Here is a 21440-nt window from a genome sequence, read left to right on the forward strand (position 1 = left end):
TCAAACGGTGACAACCTTTTCTGAAGCCTTCTGTGGAAACTGTAACACTGTTAAGGAATCAATTTGAGTTTGAAAAGATTTGCATTTAAATGTGGTTTATTAAAGCCATCTCACTGGTGCCATCTGATTCTTTTAAAATTTAAAGTTTTTGTTTTCTGTTTGCCTTTAGCCAATGAACAGTATTATGATAGTTTAAGGTAACCAGTAAAGGGATTCAGCCATACATATACATGTATCTGGGGCTATCTCATTTTTGTATTTCCCTAAGTGTTACTTAATAAACTATTGCTGTGTTCAGTTTCAAAGAACTATTTCTTGCAGTTTAGCTTCGGGAGCGGACATTTTAAAGAATATACCATTAGGGCAAAGGTCCTAGGAAGTGGAGCTCCTAAGCACTTATCCGTTCCCAGAACTGCACCCAAATGATTATTTTCTTGGCCTTTTCGTTACCAAACTTCTCGAGTGACTACTTTCTGCATTCTTCCCTGAATATGACCCCGTTCCCACTGGCTGATTTTGGACAATACAGTTAGTGTTGCTTCTCAAAAGAAGCCTAAGTATAAAAAGTAAAATACTGGGAATTAAAATGCAATGCAGGAAATAGCTTTTTTTTTTTACTAGTTTATTGCCAAGTTCAGACTTAAATTGAAGAAAGTAGGGAAAACCACTAGACCATTCAGGTATAACCTAAATCAAATCCCTTACGATTATTCAGTGGGAGTGACAAATAGAGTCAAGGGATTAGATCTGATAGAGTGCCTGAAGAGCTTTGGACGAAGGTTCGTGACATTGTACAGGAGACAGGGATCAAGACTATCCCCAAGAAAAAGAAATGCGAAAAAGCAAAATGGCTGTCCGAGTAGGCCTTACAAATAGCTGTGAAAAGCAAAGGAGAAAAGGAAAGCTATATCCATTTGAATGCAGAGTTCCAAAGAATAGCAAGGAGAGATAAGAAAGCTGTCCTCAGTGATCAGTGCAAAGAAATAGAGGAAACAATAGAATGGGAAAGATTAGAGATTTCTTCAAGAAAGTTAGAGATACCAAGGGAACATTTCATGCAAAGATGGACACAATAAAGGACAGAAATGGTGTGGACCTAAGAGAAGCAGAAGATATTAAGAAGAGGTGGCAAGAATACACAGAAGAACTGTGCAAAAAAGATCTTCATGACCCAGATAATCACGATGGTGTGATCACTCACCTAGAGCCAGACATCCTGGAACGCCAAGTCAAGTGGGCCTTAGGAAGCATCACTAAGAACCAAGCTAGTGGAGGTGATGGAATTCCAGTTGAGCTATTTCAAATCCTAAAAGACAATGCTGTGAAAGTGCTGCACTCAATATGCCAGCAAATTTGGGATATTCAGGCATGGCCACAGGACTGGAAAAGGTCAGTTTTCGTTCCAATCCGAAAGAAAGCCAATGCTAAAGAATGCTCAAACTACCACAAAATTGCAGTCATCTCACATATTAGTAAAGTAATGCTGAAAATTCTCCAAGCCAGCCTTTAACAGTATGTGAACTGTGAACTTCCAGATGTTCAAGCTGAATTTAGAAAAGGCAGAGGAACCAGAGATCAAATTGCCAACATCCATTGGATCATCAAAAAAGCAAGAGAGTTCCAGAAACACAGCTATTTCTGCTTTATTGACTATGCCAAGGCCTTTGACTGTGTTGTGTTGTTTGTTGTGTGGACCACAACAAACTGTGGACAATTCTTAAAGAGATGAGAATACCAGACCACCTGACCTGCCTCTTGAGAAATCTGTATGCAGGTCAGGAAGCAACAGTTAGAACTGGACATGGAACATCAGACTAGTTCCAAATCAGGAAAGGAGTATGTCAAGGCTGTATATTGTCACCCTACTTATTTAATTTCTATGCAGAGTACATCATGAGAAATGCTGGGCTGGATGAAGCACAAGCTGGAATCAAGATTGCTGGGAGAAATATCAATAATCTCAGATATGCAGATGACACCACCCTTATGGCAGAAAGTGACGAAGAACTAAAGAGCCTCCTGATGAAAGTGAAAGAGGAGAGTGAAAAAGTTGGCTTAAAACTCAACATTCAGAAAACTAAGACCATGGCATCTCGTCCCATCACTTCATGGCATATAGATGGGGAAACAGTGATGGACTTTATTTTTTTGGGCTCCATAATCACTGTAGATAGTGACTGCAGCCATGAAGTTAAAAGATGCTTCCTTCTTGGAAGAAAAGCTATGACCAACCTAGACAGCATATTAAGAAGCAGAGATGTTACTTTGCCAACAAAGGTCCGTCTAGTCAAAGCTATGGTGTTTCCAGTAGTCATGTATGGATGTGAGAGTTGGACTATAAAGAAAGCTGAGTGCTGAAGAATTGATGTTTTTGATCTGTGGTGTTGGAGAAGACTTGAGAGTCCCTAGGACTGCAAGGAGATCCAACCAGTCCATCCTAAAGGAAATCAGTCCTGAATATTCATTGGAAGGACTGATTCTGAAACTGAAACTCCAATACTTTAGCCACCTGATGCGAAGAACTGACTCATTGGAAAAGATCCTTATGCTGGGAGGGATTGGGGGCAGGAGAAGGCGACGACAGAGGACGAGATGGTTGGATGGCATCACCGACTCAATGGACATGAGTTTGAGTAAACTCCAGGAGTTGGTGATGGACAGGGAGGCCTGAGGTGTTGCAGTCCGTGGGGTCACAAAGAGGTGGGACATGACTGAGCAACTGAACTGAACTGAGTTTATTAATTTTATTAAAAAGTCCATCATCCTAGACATACAGGCAGAAGATGAAATGGTTAGATAGCATCACTGACTCAATGAACATGAATCTGAGCATGGTATGGGTTATGGTGGAGGACAGAGGAGCCTGGCGAGCTGCAGTCCATGGGGTTGCAAAGAGTCAGACGGAACTTAGTGACTGAACAACTACGGACACATGAGACGTAGACGACCAGCTGGCAACTGAAAAGATGCTCAACATCACTAATTAGAGAAATGCAGATCAAAACCTCAGTGAGATATCACCTCAGACAGGTCAAAATGGCTGTCATCAGAAAATCTACAAATAATAAATATGGAGAGGGTGTGGAGAAAAGGGAACCCTCCTAGGATGTTGTTGGGAATGTAAATTAGTGCAGCCATTATGGAAAACAGTTCAAAGTTCCTTAAAAAACTAAGAGTTACCATATGAGCCAGCAATCCCACTCCTGGACATGTATCTGGAAAACGCAAAAACTGTAATTCAAAAAGTTGCATGTACCACAATGTTCATAGCAACACTATTTACAACAGTCAAGACATAGAAGCAATTTATATGTCCATCAACACATGAATGGATAAAGAGGATATGGTGAGATATACATATGCACATACACACACACACACACAAGGGAATGCAATTGAGCCATGAAAAGAATGAAGTAATACCATTTGCCGCAACATGGATGGACCTACAGATTATCATACTAAGTGAAGTAAGACAGAGAAAGATAAATGCCATATGGTATCACTCACATGTGGAATCTAAAAAATGTTACAAAGCAACTTATTTACAAAACAGAAATAGACTCAGAGACGGAAAACAAGCTTACTTTTTTTGCCTAATGGGAATGGGGCAGGGAGGGATAAATTAGGGCTTTGAGATTAACAGATATGTACTACAATATATCTTATAAAATAGATAAACGATGAGGACCTATAGTATAGCACAGGGAGCTATGTTCAGTATCTTGCAATTACCTATAATGGGAAAGAATCTGGAAAAGAATAACTGAATCACTTTGCTTTACACCTAAATCATTGTCAATAAGTCATATTTAAAAAGTTCCATCATCCTCCTATCCAATGCAGAGTCAAACTTATAAATGAAATAGTTCTATTCATTTTTCTTGAGCTTGCTTGCCTCCTTCCAGTTTTTGTTTTGTTATTACCATGCACTCTTCAAAAACCTTATTTTATTGAAGTATAGTTGATTTATAATGCTGTGTAAGTTTCTTTGTACAGCAAAGTGATTTAGTTATACATATATATAGTAGCTTGCTTTTGCAAATTCCAAACTCTGAATCCATCCATTCTTCACACTTTATTCCCCTTGACAATGACAAGTCTGTGTCTGTGAGTCTGTTTCTGTTTCGAAGATAAGTTCATTTGTGTCATATGTTAGATCCCACATAATGATATTTGTCTTTCTTTTTCTGACTTTCCTAGTATGATAACCTCTAAATTCATCCATGTTGCTTCGAATGGCCTTATTTTATTCTTTTTTTATGGCTGAGTAATATTACCTTGTGTGTGTGTGTGTGTGTGTGTGTGTGTGTGTGTATGTATATCACATTTCCTTTATCCATTTATCTGTCGTGTGTGTGTGTGTGTGTGTGTGTGTGTGTGTGTATGTATGTATGTATATCACATTTCCTTTATCCATTTATCTGTCGATAGATATTCCTTCCATTTCTTGACTATTGTAAAAATAATGCTGCTTTGAACATTGGGGTGCATGCATCTTTTGAATTAGAGTTTTCACCTTTTCCAGGTATATTCCCAGTAGTGGGATAGCTGGATCATTTGGTAGTTCTGTGTTTAGTTTTTTAAGGAACCTTTGTACTGTTTTCCATAGTGGTTGCATCCATTTACATTCCTACCAACAGTGTAGCAGGGTAGACCACTGCTACAACCACTCCCTCTTTAGCATTTGTTACTTGTAGACTTTTTAATAATGGCCTTTCTGACTTGTGTGAGGTGATATCTCATTGTAGTTTTGCTTTCCATTTCTCTAATAATTAGCGATGTTGAGTATCTTTTCACATACCTCTTGGCCATCTTTGTGTCTTCTTTCTAGAAATGTCTAGATCTTCTCATTTTTTGAAAATTTTTGTTGTTGTTTTTGTTATTGAACTGTGTGAGCTGTTTATATATTTTGGAAATTAAGCCCTGGTTGGTCACAATGTTTACAGATGTTTTCTCCCAGTCTGTAGGTTGCCTTTTAGTTTTGTTTATGGTTTCCTTTGCTATGATGTAAAAGCTTATAAGTTTGATTAGATCCCATTTGTTAATTTTGCTTCTATTTCTGTTGCTTTGAGAGACTGGTCTAAGAAAACATTGATACAATTTTTGTCAGAGACTGTTTTGCCTATTTTCTCTTCTAGGAGTTTAGCAGTGTCATGTCTTATATTTAAGTCTTTAAGCCATTTTATTTTGGGGTTTGATGTGAGGGTGTGTTCTGACTTAATATTGATTTACATACAGCTGTCCAGCTTTCCTGACACTTCTTGATAAAGAGACTGTCTTTTCTGCATTGTATATTCTTGCCTCCTTTGTCAAAAATTAATTGACCCTAGGTGTGTGGGCTTATTTCTAGGCTCTCTGTTTTGTTCCATTGATCCATATGTCTATTTTTTGCCAGTGCCATGTTGTTTTGATTACTGCATTGTCTGATGTCTGGGAGGGTTATACTTCTTGCTTTGTTCTCTTCCATGCACTCTTAGCTGGCAAGATAAAGCACGTAAAACCAAGAGTAAGCTTTACATTGGCCATCAACTAAGACTGTAGAAGCCTATCTTTCTGCAGCTGTCTAATGGATTTGTACCCATCTCTTCTACCACATTTCTATTTTTAATGATAAATTGGTGGCTATCTCAGGGGAGTTTTAACATCAAGAAAAAAAGGTGTATGGATCCTAGAAAGTTTTGTTAAGTATTGTTGGCTGGGTATTTAATTAAATAGAAGATTAAATGTGTCAGATGCTAAAGTGAAACTTTGAAGATGATGTTCGTTCAGCAAACTTTTGAGGCTAGCCTTGAACTGAGTGGCGATGACACAAAAATAATGAGTTATGACCCCTGTCCATCAAGAAATTCTCATTCTGGTGAGAAAGACAATGAAATACTTTATCAGGCTCCGATAGTTTTGGCACCGGGGACTGGTTTCATGGAAGACAGTTTTTCCACAGACCAGGGATGGGAGGGTATGTTTTGGAATGATTCAAGCTCATTAGGTTTATTGTGCAGTTTATTATTATTACACCAGGTCCATCTCAGATCATCAGGCATTAGATTCCAGCAGCTGGCGGCCCCTGCTTTAAACTGTTTCCCAGACTCATATATGTGAACTATATTAGCTTATGCACATTTCCCTTTGTATACCATTTTCTCAGCTGTGAGGGTTCCAGTTGACGTGCAAGCAGGTGTGAAGTCAGTGCTCCAGGCAACCGGTAGAGAAAGGGCTGTAAGAGGAGGGCCCAGTAGGCATAGAGTCTCCAGCAGTGGGGGAAGTAGAGAAAGCCCAGGTGTGGAGTGATCTGGTGAAAGCAGCAGTCTGAGGATCTGCAGGCAACCTGGCCATAGGCCCTGAAGGGATCTGATGTCTGAGGGTCTTCATAGTTGTGGCCTAATGACTTTGTATTGTTAAGGCTGAAGAACCCAACACCAGATCAGCCATGGCATGCTAAGTAAGCCATGGTTTTGCATCCTTCAATTATGCATTCTCTGAATGAAGGGATTTTTCTTTTGGTCAACCAAATTCTTGAATCTGTACAAGCATGGTAAAAGTAGGCCCTGAGACCAGTGAGGATATAGGCTCTTATCTAGTCTGGGGTTTTGGAGACAGGCTTCCTAATTAAGAAGAGAGTAGGGCTGAGTGAATGTGGAGTGGGGAAAAAGGCAAGAATGAATTTTAAAAAGTGAATGGATGACTTAAGCCATGGTAAAGTTTATGAGTTAAGGTGATTCTGTTTGAAGTAATCCTGAATATTTTCTGAAATATGATTTTTATTAATTTATCAGCTCCTCTGTGGGATACATTCCAACATACTAACTGGTATTTTCTCCTCTAAAGAAAAGGGTTGTTATCACCAACCTGAATGGTCATGCTGCTCGAGTCAATTGCCTACAGTGGATTTGTAAACAGGATGGTTGTAAGTATTAATCTGACTTCTCTTAATTTAGCATTACTGTATCTGATATTATGTATTTAGAAAAAGAGAAGAAAAATGACATGCCCAATGAAATATCTGACTTATACTACTTCTACTTTGTAGCAATTGAAGCATGGATAACACAGCAGTCCTTAGGATGAGGGTAGAGGCATCCCCTTACTGAGGCCAGAGCCCTGCCATTGCCCACAGCTTTTGATTCAAAGCCTGTATGCAGGGCCTGTATTGGAGCCCAGACTGGGATTCAGAAGATTCAGCCTGTAGGTAGTCTGTTTCTGCCACAGACAAACAATCGGTTTTTTAGGCAAGGCATTGCATTTTTGTTGACCCTAGTTTGCATCTTAGTAATATACAAAAAGTAAAACTTTGGACTGAATCAGTGAGTGATTCCTGATACCTATGAGGTCAAAATTATTTTCTGAATAATACGAAGAAGTTATTCCTAGTCTTTGTTCTGTTCCAAGTATGCAGTGCCATTTTCCAGTGGCTATATAATGTGTGATGATGCCCAGTTTAAACACAGGAGCAGATATGAAAATTCAGGTGTGTTCTAATAAAGTCAGACTTTAAAGAAGTTTTCTGGAATATTAAACAGTGCCTTTCTTCTTATTAATTTTTTTGTTTTGGAGAATACGGGGCTTCCCCCTATAAAAAAAGTTATGTTCTTGTTATTTGTAAGTGAACTAATATATAAGTATTTTTCAAATTTCTTAGTTTTAATTTCTGTTGTGATTAATATTGGCACATATAGCCTATATAAACAAAAGGTCTTTGGGCTCTTCAAAAAATTTTATGAGTTGTCAGGGAGTCCTGATATCAAAACATTTGGAATTGCTGGACTAGATTATCTCCAGGTGTCTTTCATCTCTGAGATTTCCACGGCTCTAGAATTTTTATTTAACATTGCTTCTAGATGGGCTTCTAAAATCCTATGGAAATTCTTCACGTCTTAACTATACCTACTATAGTGTTTTTATGGACTCTGAATTAATTTTATTTTTTGATTTTGCAGCTATTCATTGAGAGCATTCTGCTGCTGCTGCTAAGTCGCTTTAGTCATGTCCGACTCTGTGCGATCCCATAAACGGCAGCCCACCAGGCTCTGCCGTCCCTGGGATTCTCCAGGCAAGAACATTAGAGTGGATTCTGAGCCAGGCCCAAAGGCAGAATTTCCTGAATTAGTGACACTTGGCTATGGTTTTATCTGTGACATTAAAAAAAAGTTTAATAAGCTATTTATTACAGTTGGTAATGCAGGGTTAGTCACATTAGGTCAGTAAAAACCATTAAATAGTAGAAAGAGTGGCTGTTAGTGCATATATTAAAATACAATTGTAATTATATTAATTGCCACCGAATGACATCAAAGCCTACTTGAATCTCAGTATAGGGATTCCTTTTAAAGTGTTAATTTGGGCTTGTATGTTTTATCTTCCCTTTAAAAGTGAGGTTACATAAAATGAATTGCTTGTGTTTCACTGAAATCTATTACAGTTATGATTGATTTTCTCAGAATTGGATTCTATTGCCAGATAATTCAGGTACTTTTTCTAACCCATATATCAGTGACATGAAATTCTAGTGATATTATTTTATATTTTTAAAACATCTGATTCTTATCACATTACTTTCGTGTATCTTAGAGCAGTTATCAGAATCATATAGTTAGGTCGGTGGCTTAATTGCCATGACACATGAAGAAATTAAAGCCCAAGATCGCAGCTGGCTGACAGCAGGGTTAGTATATGAGCCTGGGACTTTTGAGTACAAATCTAATGTGTTTAGGTAGTCCGCCAGCTATTTCACCCATCTAAACATAAACCAGCAGAAATAAATAAACGGAAAATCCAAACCAAAATTATATTAGATTATTTCCCCCTTTTTGATTCTTATTCATTTTCTTCTATCAATAAGAAATAAATGTTTGAAGGAGCTATTTTGAAATATGTGTTTGATTTCAAAAATATTTCATGTACTTGATAGCACCAGCTAACTGTAATGGCTGGTATATGTTATTTCTACCCAAAGTATTTAGCCTGAGTCTCATAAGGAAACAACCAAATACACATTGAGGGACATTCAGCAACACAACTGGCCTGGACTTGCATTGTAACAAAAGGAGAAACTGGAAAGTTATTCAGGATTAAAGGAGACTTAAAAGATGTGTCAATCAAATGCATAATGTATGGTCCTTAGATTTTTGACTAAAAAAGAAGTTACAGAAGACATTACTGGGACAAATCTTGGGAAATTTTAATATGTATTATTGCATAACATTACTGTGTCAGTGTTAACATTCTTGAATGTGATAATTATATGTGGTGGCTCAGTGGGTAAAAGATCCACCTGTCAATGCAGGAAATGCAGGTTCGATCCCTGCGCTGGTGAGATAGATCCCCTATTGAAGGAAATGGCAGCCCACCCCAGTATTTATGCCTGGGAAATTCCATGGACAGAGAAGCCTGGTAGGCTACAGTCCATGGGGTTGCAGACAGTCGGACACAACTGAGCGACTAATCAACAACAATGTAGGAGAATGTTCCAGTTTTTGAGAAGAATAGGGTAAAATATCTTAAGGATCAAAGGTCATCATGCCTCCAACTTATTTTTGAATGGTTTGTCAAAAGCAAAAATGGAGGTGTGTATAAATGTACATACAGAGAGCAAGATATTAAGCAAATATGGCAAAATCTTAACAGTTGGTGAATACAGGTAAAGGTATGTGAGTTTTGTTTTTTCCATAGCTTTGAAGTTTTTCAAAATAGCTGGGAAAAAAATGTTCACTGAGATACAATTTTTTTCAGCTTCTTCAACTGAATTAGTTTCTGGAGGATCTGATAATCAAGTGATTCACTGGGAAATAGAGAATAATCAGGTGGGTAGACATGTTTATGGTTATAAGAAATGACTGTCATATCTACATTTATTTTCAATTTTTCCTGTCATTTTTCTTGTGTTCCTCTTTGATGAAGTGCCTCATTCTTGCTTATCAGTAATTCAGATCCTGTATCTTCCATGTCATAGGTCCTGTCCCCTTCCTTCTAATACCTGCTTCCATATTCATAGGCTGTCAGTCATTTCTTTGAGTTTCTTATCATTTGAAATAATTTACAAAGTGCTGTTACATGGGCTGTTTTGTTTTCAGTGACCGCAAAAATTCATACCGCTGTGTGCATAGGACAATGGTTGCCTGTGGATATAGATTTATATAATTTTGCGTAATGTTATAATATGCAGTATTGGGGGTGCATGGACCTCTGTGGATGGACGTTTAGGTTGGTTCTAGTTGGAAGCAGAGATTAAAAATGTGAAGTTGGTGCATCAGATACTTGAACATCTGCCATGCAGAAGATACAAGTGGGGCAGAATCCTTTTCATGAATTGTGCATATATATCGAGGGCAAAATATGCTTAAATAACTACAAATTTGTTTAATAAGTACAAAGGTGGCTCTGCGGGTGAGTGCTTGCACTTGCTGAACCACAACCATGCCGCTGTGAAAGTTCAATAGGGATTTAAGAGGCAGCTCTTGAGTTGAGTCTAATAGTATGGGATGATTTTCTTAGGAAGAATGAAAGGGTTGGGGATTCCAGGTAGGAAAAATGCATGAATCAAAGCTCAGGTGAGAAGGAGACCATTTGCTCAGAAGTATCCAGTTTCCACCATCGCCTAAGATGTCTTAAGGGCAGGGCTTTTTGAGCTCGTTCGGAGAATTATTCATCTTTAAGCTCTGTAAAAAGGAATCTGTGGTCACTGTGGAAAAACTACATACACTTCTCTTAGGGAATCATTAAATGTACATGAGCATAGTGAAGGCTCTGAAAAGTTCTGACATGGACAGACCTGCTCATCTTTTTTCAACCAGTGTTTCCTTCAAGACTGATTCCCCACCCCCCTTTAAGTCCCTTAGCATCCGTTGTAACTTTGAGGAACACAATTTTGGAAATATTTCTCGATACCACAGGGTGGGCAGCAGAAGTGTTACTTTCTAGTAAGAAGAGGAGGAGACGACCTTGTGAGACTTTGGGTTCAAGAGCTTGTTCCTTATGAACGGGCATTGGAAGTCGCTCAGGGTTTCTTGCCTGGAAGAGCCCGTGGACAGAGGAGCCTGGGGGGCTTCTGACAGGGTCCTGGGAGTCGGACTCGGCTCAGCAACGAAACCCACCAGCAGCAGCAGGGTTTCTAGGCAGGGAGTGTGTATGCCAAAGGAAGATGAATCTGACAGGAGTGTGCCAAATTGGGGTAGGAAAAACTATGAAGGAAGAGATATGAAATGTATTTTTGAAGGCAAAAAATGATTTTGGCATTGACTAGATAAGTTGCCAAAGGAGTGGGAAGCTCGTGGGTAGAGAAGTGAGAAATCAAAAACAGTGGGATTCTGTCTCTGGGCCCTGGAAGAAAGATGCTTCTACAAAGCAAAATAGGCAAGTGGGAGGGAAGATGTTGTAAACATTTTACATGTATTGCTGGCCAGACACCCAGACTTGTCTCCAGAGAAAAGGGCCAGGTTTGGAGGTGGGGATTGTGGAGTCACTTAGACTTGAATGAGAACTGCAAAGGCTTATGTAGCAAAGCAGCTCCTATTTGGACTTAACTTGGCAGAGGAATTCAGAGAGAACCACTTGAGCACTCATTTTTGAGACCTTGAGTTGAGACTTGCAAGACTGTTCTGTTAGTGATGCTCTAAGCTTCTGTCAGTAGAGAAGTATCTGATGGCAGATAGAGAACTTAGACAGGACCAGAAAGGAGGCTTGAGGCCAAACAGGAAGAGGAGGAAGACGAAAGGCATCAAAGAGGGATGAAGGGAATAAAAGGATTTGGGGGAAGGAGTCACACATTGTAACTTGAGAGGCTTAAAGGTTCCGTCTGGCATGCATTTTCACGCACACAGGTGCTCACTGCATCTTGACTTCTGATAAAAGGAAATAGTTCTAAGCTGGCATAATGAGAGATTTGAGTCTTTGACCAGTGGGTATTATTTTCTAATAAGCCAGTGAACTTGAGAGATTTGTTTTGTTTGATCTTTTAAGATTCTCTGATGGTTGAAATAAAATTCTGCTTAAAGATGTGAAGTGACATAGAAAACAAATCTATGATTGCCATAGGGGGAAGGGGATGGGGGGTAAAATTAGGAGCCTGGGATTAGCAGATACAAACTATATAAAATGAATAACACAACAAGGCCCTACTGTATAGCATAGGGATCTTTATTCAAAACTGTAATAGGAAAGGATATGAAAAAAATATGTATAACACACTGTAACACTGTAAATCAATGATACTTCAGTATAAAATAAAACATAAAAAACAGGTGTGAAATGAGTTTTTCCACAGATTTAACACTTGGGAGGTAATTATACAGACTCAGCATTACCGACTGAGTGGACATGAATTTGAGTGATCTCCGAGAGATAATGGAGGACGGGGGAGCCTGGCATACTGCAGTCCCTGGGGTTGCAAAGAGTTGTACATGACTTAGTGACTGAGCAACAACAGTAACAGTAAATTTTAAATACCGGAAAGTATAAAGAAGGAAAAAGACACAAAATTTCCATGGCTAACATTCTAGTGAAGATTGTTCCATATCTCTAGTGTTTAATTGTGTACTAAAGTGGTGTTGTTTACTTGAGTTTTAAAAAGTGTTTTTTTAAAGAAAAAAAAGTTTTTTTCAGGGAAGTCAAAGGTTAATGACTACAGGAGTTAGTGTACAAAGCCTTATACATAACTATTAATTACCTTTTTGAGTGACAGAGTTCTACTTAAGTAATTGGAAAAACAATTGAGATATTTAAGATAACTATTTTAGCAGACAACAATTTACAAAACATACTTCTCAAGGAAAGTGGTAAATCTTACGTATTTGGAACTCTAAAAATACAGACGCACAATAACAGAAATGTTACCACAGGGCATAATCTTGCATGGCAAACAGGAAGACTGATAACCAGGTGGGATTTTCCAGTTTTTGCTAGCTCTTTGTTTTGTAGCTCTGCTTGATACATGCAAGTATTACGAGTGGATGCTGAAAAACTTGGTAAAAATTTGATGCAAAACAGAACATTTACTCAGTTCCAAAACATAATCTCACATATTGCCACAGAAAAAATTTTCATAGTGAAAAAACATGGTTAACACTACCTTTGCTAAAATATCAAAGGTAGTTTCACTGATAGTGCAACAGACTGACATTGCGTGTCTCCTGGTGTGTTACACTGATGTTGTGATGACGTCACAGTGTCAGCCCTGAATCTGTTCATGGGGAGACATCAGACCAGTCTTAGAGGAGGAGCAGTCCACAAATCTGGCCTGTAGTCTTCAAAAGTATCAATGTCATGGATGTCTTTGCATGGTGATAAGTGAGTGTTATCCTTTTTGTTGGCTTAGAATATAAGTCTAAAATTATTTAATCAGTTTCCTATTAATACTTTTTTTTCCTGTTAATACTTTTAAGTTGATTCCAATTTTCCTGAGGAGTGTATGATAAGTATCCTTTTACATTTGTCTATTATCTGTTAAACTAGTGCTGCTCTCTCAAGAGTAGGTTCTTAGATGTGAGATTGCTATGTCAAGGGATGTGCACATTTTGTGTGTTGTTAATATGATCAGACAGACTTCTCACAAGTTTATGTTCTTCTCAGCTTGTTCATGCTCAATCGCTAAGTTATGTCTGACTCTTTGCAACCCCATGGACTGCAGCATGCCAGGCTTCCCTGTCCTTCACTCTCTCAGCTTGAGAGGACTGACTTCTGGGTCAGGCATTTTAACAACGCCTTTAATCCTGTGATTCTAGTTAAGTGCAGGTGAAACTGATCATTCTTTTGTTTAACATAGCATTTTTGTTATTCTTTGTGATTCAGCTTTTAAAAGCAGTCCCCATCTACGGCCATGAAGGCCCTGTTTATGCTGTGCATGCTGTTTACCAGAGGAGGACACCAGACCTTGCTTTGCACACACTGATAGTGTCCGCGGCTTCCGATTCTACTGTTCGAATCTGGGCTAAAGAGGGTTCTGAAGGTAGGTTTACAGGTGTTGTTCCAAACAGGTGAAATAGTAATTATCAAATGAATAGCATCTTAGAAGAGCATCCTCACAATTTTTTCAGTCTTTTAAGAAGTTTTTGAAATTGTTTTTGAAATGTTAGAATTCTAATCTGAATGTTTTTTTCTTTTGCACTTTTCTAGAATTCCTGTTTACCAAACTGTTGATAATGTAAATTCCTTCAAAGCGTTTTCATTTAAGTCTTTTTGTTCTCTGTAACCTTGTTCTCTTGTAACCTTAAAAGCTGACCATTTAAATTCCCATTGTCACTGGGGGCTCAGGATTGACTTCTCTCATCTCCCTGCTGACGTCCAGGGTTCTGATGATGCCACTGGACCTCTCCAGGTGGATAAGCTGAGTTAGTTGTTCATGGTGTGTTTTATTTCTTAGTGACATGCCTTCAGACCTTGAACTTTGGAAGTGGATTCGCTCTGGCTCTCTGCTTGTCTTTTTTGCCTAATACTGATGGTGAGTTTCCTGCTAAGTGTATATTAAAAGAGCAACATATTTTTATATCTTCATACAACCAGGACCTAAAAGAAACATATTGGATCTTAATTTTGTGTCTAAATATTTTTAGGAGACAAGTTGAAAGACATGAATAACATACTTTTGTTCTCAGTAGTCAAATGATCTGTGTATAAAACATAAGGTAAAGGGGGTGGCTGTTAGAAACTTCAGTAGCTGTTAAGAATTTAAGTGATTTAATATAAACTCGAGATTGATACTCCTATTTATCAGATATATGGTCAATGTAGATGTAATTTGGGAAAAGTGCCTACCTCTGTAGAAGGTGGAGGTCTGGGATAAGTTGAGAAAGTACTAGGGATGGGCCCTGTGAGCATTTCTCTCAAGGTGACAGCCCCTTCCTATCGTGCACAGTGACAGTTTGCCTCAGACCACTTAAAATCTCTAAACAAAAAATATCCTTTTGCTGGGAAGCCCGTCTGTACCTGTCTTTGATTATTCTCCACCAGGATGGTGGCCAGTGCACGTCAGACAGTCTGTGGCTCCTCAGTTGCCTGGAGGACAGAGCTGGTGGGCAGAGGCTGGGCCTAGAAACCTCCAGGCTGTTTTGCCCTCTGCAGTGGGAGCTGCAACTCGTGGTCTCACGTGATGTTCCACTTTCTGCCAAGGCTCCCCGGGAGGAGGAACTGCACACGTTCTGTTCTGGTTTTCGTTACATAGAATTTCATTTCTTAGCATCTGCATTGAGGCTGAGTGACTGGAGTTTTTTGACTTTTTTTTTTAAATTGATTTAAAGAAAACTAATTTTATAGTCACAACTTTCATAGCTTTTTAACCACATAGTTATATATGTGCTTTTATTTTGTTCTTTAATTATGCCATAGATTTTGTTTTATTATCAAATTCTTGAAACAAATTCTTCAAAGTAACAAACATACCCTTAAATCTTTGTGCAATAACCAGTATGCTGGGCTCTTAGTCGCTCTCCTGGATTTTTTATTATTCACTTGGGCTAATGATTCCTGTTAAGTGTTCTGGCTGACATGGTTAAGTGCTCCCAGCTTGTTTTTACTGCTGAGCTGTTTTTACTGCTCCTTCTATCGTAAATGACACAGAACAGAGGAGAGGATTCTGTTAATAGTCATTCTTTGCCAAGTATCCATTTAATGGAACATTCTAGAATATTCATTTTATTCCTAAAGATGTTTATTGAGCACTTTCAATTTATTTGTTCAGTGATGTGGGAAATAGAAGTCGAGGCTCTACCTAGAACTTAGGACCTCACATAGGTGATTGTCATAACATAGGATGGATGTTATGATGTTGTATGATGTTTTATATATGTATGTTATATGATGCTTACAGTGATGCCTCTTTTTCCTCCCAGTGCCAGTATTAGCATGTGGCGATGATGACTGCAAAATTCACTTATTTGTTCAACAAAACAGTCAGGTAATTGTTCATGTTTCTTTAAGAGGCTAGAATTATGTTCTGCTTAATTCCATATCTTAAGACAGACTTTCTAGGTTATAGAATTTGGGGGGTGTCCTAATCTAAGCTGACCAATCCAATAGGAAAATCTTTTTGACAGTCCTCTGTTAAACCGCTTGTCACTCTTTGATCACCAGGTACTCTGCTGCTGCTTTGGCCTCCAAGTCCAGAGTTGTTGTGGAAGACAGGTTGTTAGGTGGGGAAGAAGAGAGGGAAATGTTGTAGTAGTATTTTTTCTTAAGAAATTTAAATAAAGTGTAACATACTACCGTGAAATACACCCCTAGCAGTGATTATTTGTCCTTGTAATCTTTTCCTGTTCTTTGAGTGATTAAACCGGAGGGAAGTTTCAGAAAGAGGGTTGGTTAACCCTGTTCTCATTTAGTTAGTAGTGAGTGAGTGAAAGTCGCTCAGCCGTGCCCGCTCTTTGTGACCCCCTTGGACTATACAGTCCATGGAATTCTCCAGCTCAGAATACTGGAATGGGTAGCTGTTCCCTTCTCCAGGGGATCTTCCCAACCCAGGGATTAAACCCAGGTCTCCCATATTGCAGGCGGATTCTTTACAAGCTGAGCCACCAGGACAGCCCAAGAATACTGGAGTGCATAGTCTATCCCTTCTCCAGCGGATCTCCCTGACCCAGGAATCAAACCAGGGTCTCCTGCATTGCAGGTGGATCCTTCACCAGCTGAGCTACCAGGGAATCCCTAGTTAATAACAGAGATACTTGTTTCTTTGCATTTTATAAGAAAGTTAAAAATCATGTGTTCAGCCCCCCAGCTTTTTTCTATATTGTATCCACAGCATATGTCATTTTACCTTGTGAACAGTTGGTGTATTTGGGGACTACAGATATTATCTACTCATGACTCCTCAGTTAAAGGATATAGAAGATGAGATTTTTTTTCATTCCCAAGTGAAAACTCTATCTTATGACTGATCAGATAGGGTTCCCAGTTTTTTAAAAAATGCAGGAGGAATGGCTGAGATCAAATGAAGTCACTGATACACATTAAAATATTAAATTCTTACATTAAGTCCTGTGATTTTTGTTATCTTCTTAGTTTCAGAAAATGCTTTTTCTCTCTGGACATGAGGATTGGATAAGAGGTGTGGAATGGGCAGCCTTTGGTCAGTATGAAATATTGCTAAAGTACATATAATGCAGACAAGTATGTGTAACTTTCAAAAAAGCAGCCTCTTAACGTTTAACATTTTCTTTGTATGTGACATTTTTCTGTTGGCCCAATTAGAAAAGAGGATACTTATCCTTTGTATTAAGTATTAGTTGGGATGGCAGAGGATGACATAGGTTGATCCTTACAAGAGGACACTAGCTATTACATGTGCAGACAGTCTTGAGAAGTTCTTCATAGAAATTAGTAGATTGTACAAGAATACCAAATATTATAACTATTTATTAGCATTTTATGTGTATTTGTCAATGCCACTGAAAATGAATATAGGTCAAATGAATGAAAGAGAAGCAAAGTCTAATTTTTTCAGGAAATCTAGAAATGTGTGTATTGTATAAGAAAAGCTCATACTTAAATTTAAGAATAGAATGTTCTAAAAATAATAATATCTGTTTTTCTAACTAGGAAGAGATCTTTTCCTAGCAAGCTGTTCACAAGATTGCCTGATACGCATATGGAAACTGTATATAAAATCAACATCTTTAGAAACTCAGGAAGATGATAATATAAAACTGAAAGAAAATACTTTTACTGTAGAAAATGAAAGTGAGTAATAAGGAAAATATTTAATGCAGTAATTCTTAGATTTCCTAGCTGATTTATTTATCTGTATCACTACACACATATGTGAAGGTTACGTTTTCAGAAGTATCAGATCCCTAGCTGAAACTTACACTATGCATTTTTCCTTTTTTATTTTTATGAGAGAGTAAGTCATTTTTAATATATGAAACTTACATTTCTAAACCATGTTAGGTTTTTTTAGTTGCTGAAAAGGTTTAGTATTTTCTCAATAAATTAGTTTGTAAAATTTTATTTAAATTTCAGTTTTAGCATAGGAAGATGTGAAGGAATAATGTGAATTATTCATACCTTTGTTGGAGGATGTTCATAAGAGACAACTAAATTCCTATATTTGAATGGTGTATGTAGTTCTGATTTTCTTACTGTCTGGCATCAGAACAGTACCCCTCCATGGTAGGTTCTGTTGGAATGTTGTATTTAAAGGAGATAATTTTCTATGGATATGAAAATCATAATGTTAATCCTTATTAAACATTGTTCATCCAGAAGTATACTTCTTTGTCATTACTCTTCTTGGTTATAACACCCATTAGAGTTGATATTTGGTGACAGATTTATGGAGAGAACCAAGAAATACTATAAGCATATTGTTTCCAAATATGAAAACTTTTGTAATATTTTCATTAATTATTTTGTTTAAAAGTTCACAATACTGATTTGACTTCCTTTATTTTTACATTTATCTTAGGGATCTTGTCTCTTTTTAATGGTAGTTTAGACTGTTTCACATAATGAGTGAGGATAGCAAAGGAGGCCGGCATGCCTTTTTTTTTTTTTTAATTATAGAGTAAGAGTCACTGTCCCTGAAAATTTAAAATAGAATATATCCCTTAATTTTTATTTATAGCCAAGTAGGCAAAACATAAAGAAAAATTGATGCATCTTAGATAGAATTTATATATCTTTTTTCTCCTGTAATTTTGAATAAGGGGTAAAGTTAATGAAATTTAGAATTAATGTTTTTTGTTGAATCTAAATCATGTTCTGTTCTTATTTTTTTTTAATGTAATTATACAACTGAGTTGGTTATGAAAATGTTCCTTTTAAAAAGGGCTTTGTGGGAATCTTTTTTTTTTTTTTTTGGTTGTAGGTATTAAAATAACATTTGCGGTTACTCTGGAGACTGTACTAGCTGGTCATGAAAACTGGGTAAATGCAGTTCATTGGCAGCCTTCATTTTACAAAGGTAGGAAGAAAATCAAACACAAAGCCCTCATTTCAATTAAATGTGACTGATAGAATTTTAAGCCGACGAAGTGAAGTAGAGGATATTTTTGAGTGTAGTTAGAGATATCAGGGACTGCCCTTGTGGTCCAGGGATTAAGAGTCTGCCTGCCAGTGCGGGGGACACAGGTTCAGTCCCTGGTCTGGAACTGAGTTCCCACATGTCACAGGGCAACTAACCTGTGAACCACAGCTGCTGAGCCCACGCACCCTAGGTCCCGTGCTCCGCAACAAGAGGAGCCACTGCAGTGAGGAGCCTGCCCACTACAACTCGAGAGAAGCCCCTGCTTGCTGCAGCTCGAGAAAGCCCTAGCACAGCAGCGAAGAGCCAGTGTGCCACAATGAAGACCCAGCCCGGCCAAAACAAACGATTAAAGAAAAGAAATCTCAAGTATTAGACATTTTCATGTGGGCAAAGTATAATACTGTAACCTGTTCAGCTAGCTCTTCAATTTCATTGAAGGTTGTATTTCTAAGAGGGAAAAGCATGATTCCTGCTTTGATGCCAAAACTGCCATATGGCTTTTAACTTTTTATCTTTAAAGTTTTTACCTGGTCCTTGTGGGGTTTAAGAGAAATTGACTTTCAAGTCAACTTCACTTGATCCTTTACCCTTGGAAATACGAAGTTGGTAATGCCAAGCTACATCATTTATGACTAAGTAAAGATTTTCCTTCTGTCTTTTGCCTTTAACCTCTGTTTATGGAGTGATGATTGTGTGCCCGTTCGAGTTGGCACTGAGGTGTAGAGCTGAGCGCGGCAGCAGCCCCGTTTTCTTCTCCCAGCCCCTTCCCCAAGACAAGAGTAGAGAGCAGCAGGAATTAATGCTCAGGTAACACCACCCAGCTTTTATTATATTATGTCATATTTGCTGCAGTTGAAAAAAAGATAAATTAGATATCACAGGACTTCCCTGGTGGTACAGTGGATCAGAATCGCCTGCCAGTGCAGGGGCCCTGGGTTCGATTTCTGGCCTGAAAGTTCCACATGCTGCAGAGCAGTTGAATCCGTGTGCCCCGACTACTGAGTCCGAGAGCCCCAACTGAGCCCACGCACTGGAGCCTCCAAAGTCCGTGCGCCTAGAGCCTGTTCCACAGCCAGAGAAGCCTCCGCAGGGAGAGGCCCTCGCTCCCCTACTCGCCGCAACCTAGAGAGAGCCGCGCAGCAACGAAGACCCAGCACAGCCAAAAATAAGTGATTAATTAAAGTAAGAGATAAATTAGATACAGATATTGGGGATCCCTGTGTAGTGTTTCCTGAACCCTTCCCCCTCCATCCTTCCCTTAAGGCTGAATTCAGTGTACATTATTCCCATGCAGTTTTTATACTTTTATACTATACATTTATGTAACCATAAACAAAATTGTTTTATACCTGTTAAAATGATATCAATATGCATTTGTGCTTGTACAACCTGCCTTTTTAGCTTAATACAATTGGCTATATAGTACTGTAATAAATGTATAATACTTTCACACAAGTAATAAAACATCTTTAAGACTTTAAGAGCATTGTACCTTGAAAAGTATGGTAGTGCAACACAACAGCTTGCATACAGGGGCTGGCATTGAGTGAACAGGCAAGAAGAGTTACTGACAGGAGGAGGGAGAAGAGGTGGGAGATGGTAGAACTGAAGGATTGTCAAAAGATGAAGGCCAGGCTGCAGTTTCACTCAACACCTGATGTTGATGGCAAAGGATTGGTTCTTTACTGGATTCAAGTCTATCTAAGCCTGTTGAAAAAATGATCCAGTGATGTCTGGGTAGCAGCTCTTCTTTTCTTGTCATAGATGACAAGGTAGTACTGGATTGCATTCTGAATGGCTGCTGCAACCTTCGTGTGTACTGGTCTACATTCAGGTCCTGTGCCTGAAAAACCAACAGTACCTCCTCAAATAAAATGGTCTTGCCGTTTCCTGTGTCATGAATCTCTTCAGTTCTTCAGTTTCTTTTTCCTCTCTTCTCTCTTTGTCCTTTCTCTGGGCCTCCCAATTCTTCATTGGAGGTCTTGATTAGAAAGTGCCTCGAATCACACACCAAGAAGTTCAGTGAACCTCTTGCAAATCTAGCTTGAAATAAAGATACTGTACCACTGGACTCTATACAGTGCTGTAAAGTACACAAAAGCATGACCACTTGTAGAGGATGCATACAGGTGACAAATGTATGCTAGACATGTGAACTAACTTACATGACTGGACATGGCGAACACTGCCTCTGTGAAAGTGTGCAATTTGTATTTTTATTTAGAGGACTTAGTGTAGTTTGTTTTTTTTCTTTAGATGGTATCCTACAACAGCCAATGAGATTGTTGTCTGCCTCAATGGATAAAACCATGATTCTCTGGGCTCCAGATGAAGAGTCAGGAGTTTGGCTAGAACAGGTAAAATGTGAATATTTAAGGAACAGAAAAATGAGTTTATTAAGCAGTAAATCCCAAGTCTGTGTTCCTAGAGCTACAGATGTTCCCTCTTTGTGTATGTTAAATAGGTAAGAACCTAATCTCTGGAATCG

General features: G+C 38.5%; 1 protein-coding gene across 1 annotated transcript in view; it reads left to right on the top strand.

Moving 5' to 3' along the window:
* Positions 1-21440, top strand: part of ELP2 (elongator acetyltransferase complex subunit 2) — a 48977-nt gene that overhangs the window by 487 nt on the left and 27050 nt on the right. The window contains exons 2-10 of the mRNA XM_070452861.1: positions 6829-6907; positions 9730-9800; positions 13783-13939; positions 14354-14431; positions 15819-15883; positions 16987-17053; positions 17524-17664; positions 18794-18889; positions 21209-21309. Coding sequence (XP_070308962.1) covers positions 6829-6907; positions 9730-9800; positions 13783-13939; positions 14354-14431; positions 15819-15883; positions 16987-17053; positions 17524-17664; positions 18794-18889; positions 21209-21309 — 855 coding nt within the window. The remainder of the gene's footprint in view (positions 1-6828; positions 6908-9729; positions 9801-13782; positions 13940-14353; positions 14432-15818; positions 15884-16986; positions 17054-17523; positions 17665-18793; positions 18890-21208; positions 21310-21440) is intronic.

The sequence above is a fragment of the Odocoileus virginianus genome, chromosome 22, assembly GCF_023699985.2.
Source record: "Odocoileus virginianus isolate 20LAN1187 ecotype Illinois chromosome 22, Ovbor_1.2, whole genome shotgun sequence".
In the NCBI taxonomy this organism is placed as follows: domain Eukaryota; kingdom Metazoa; phylum Chordata; class Mammalia; order Artiodactyla; family Cervidae; genus Odocoileus; species Odocoileus virginianus.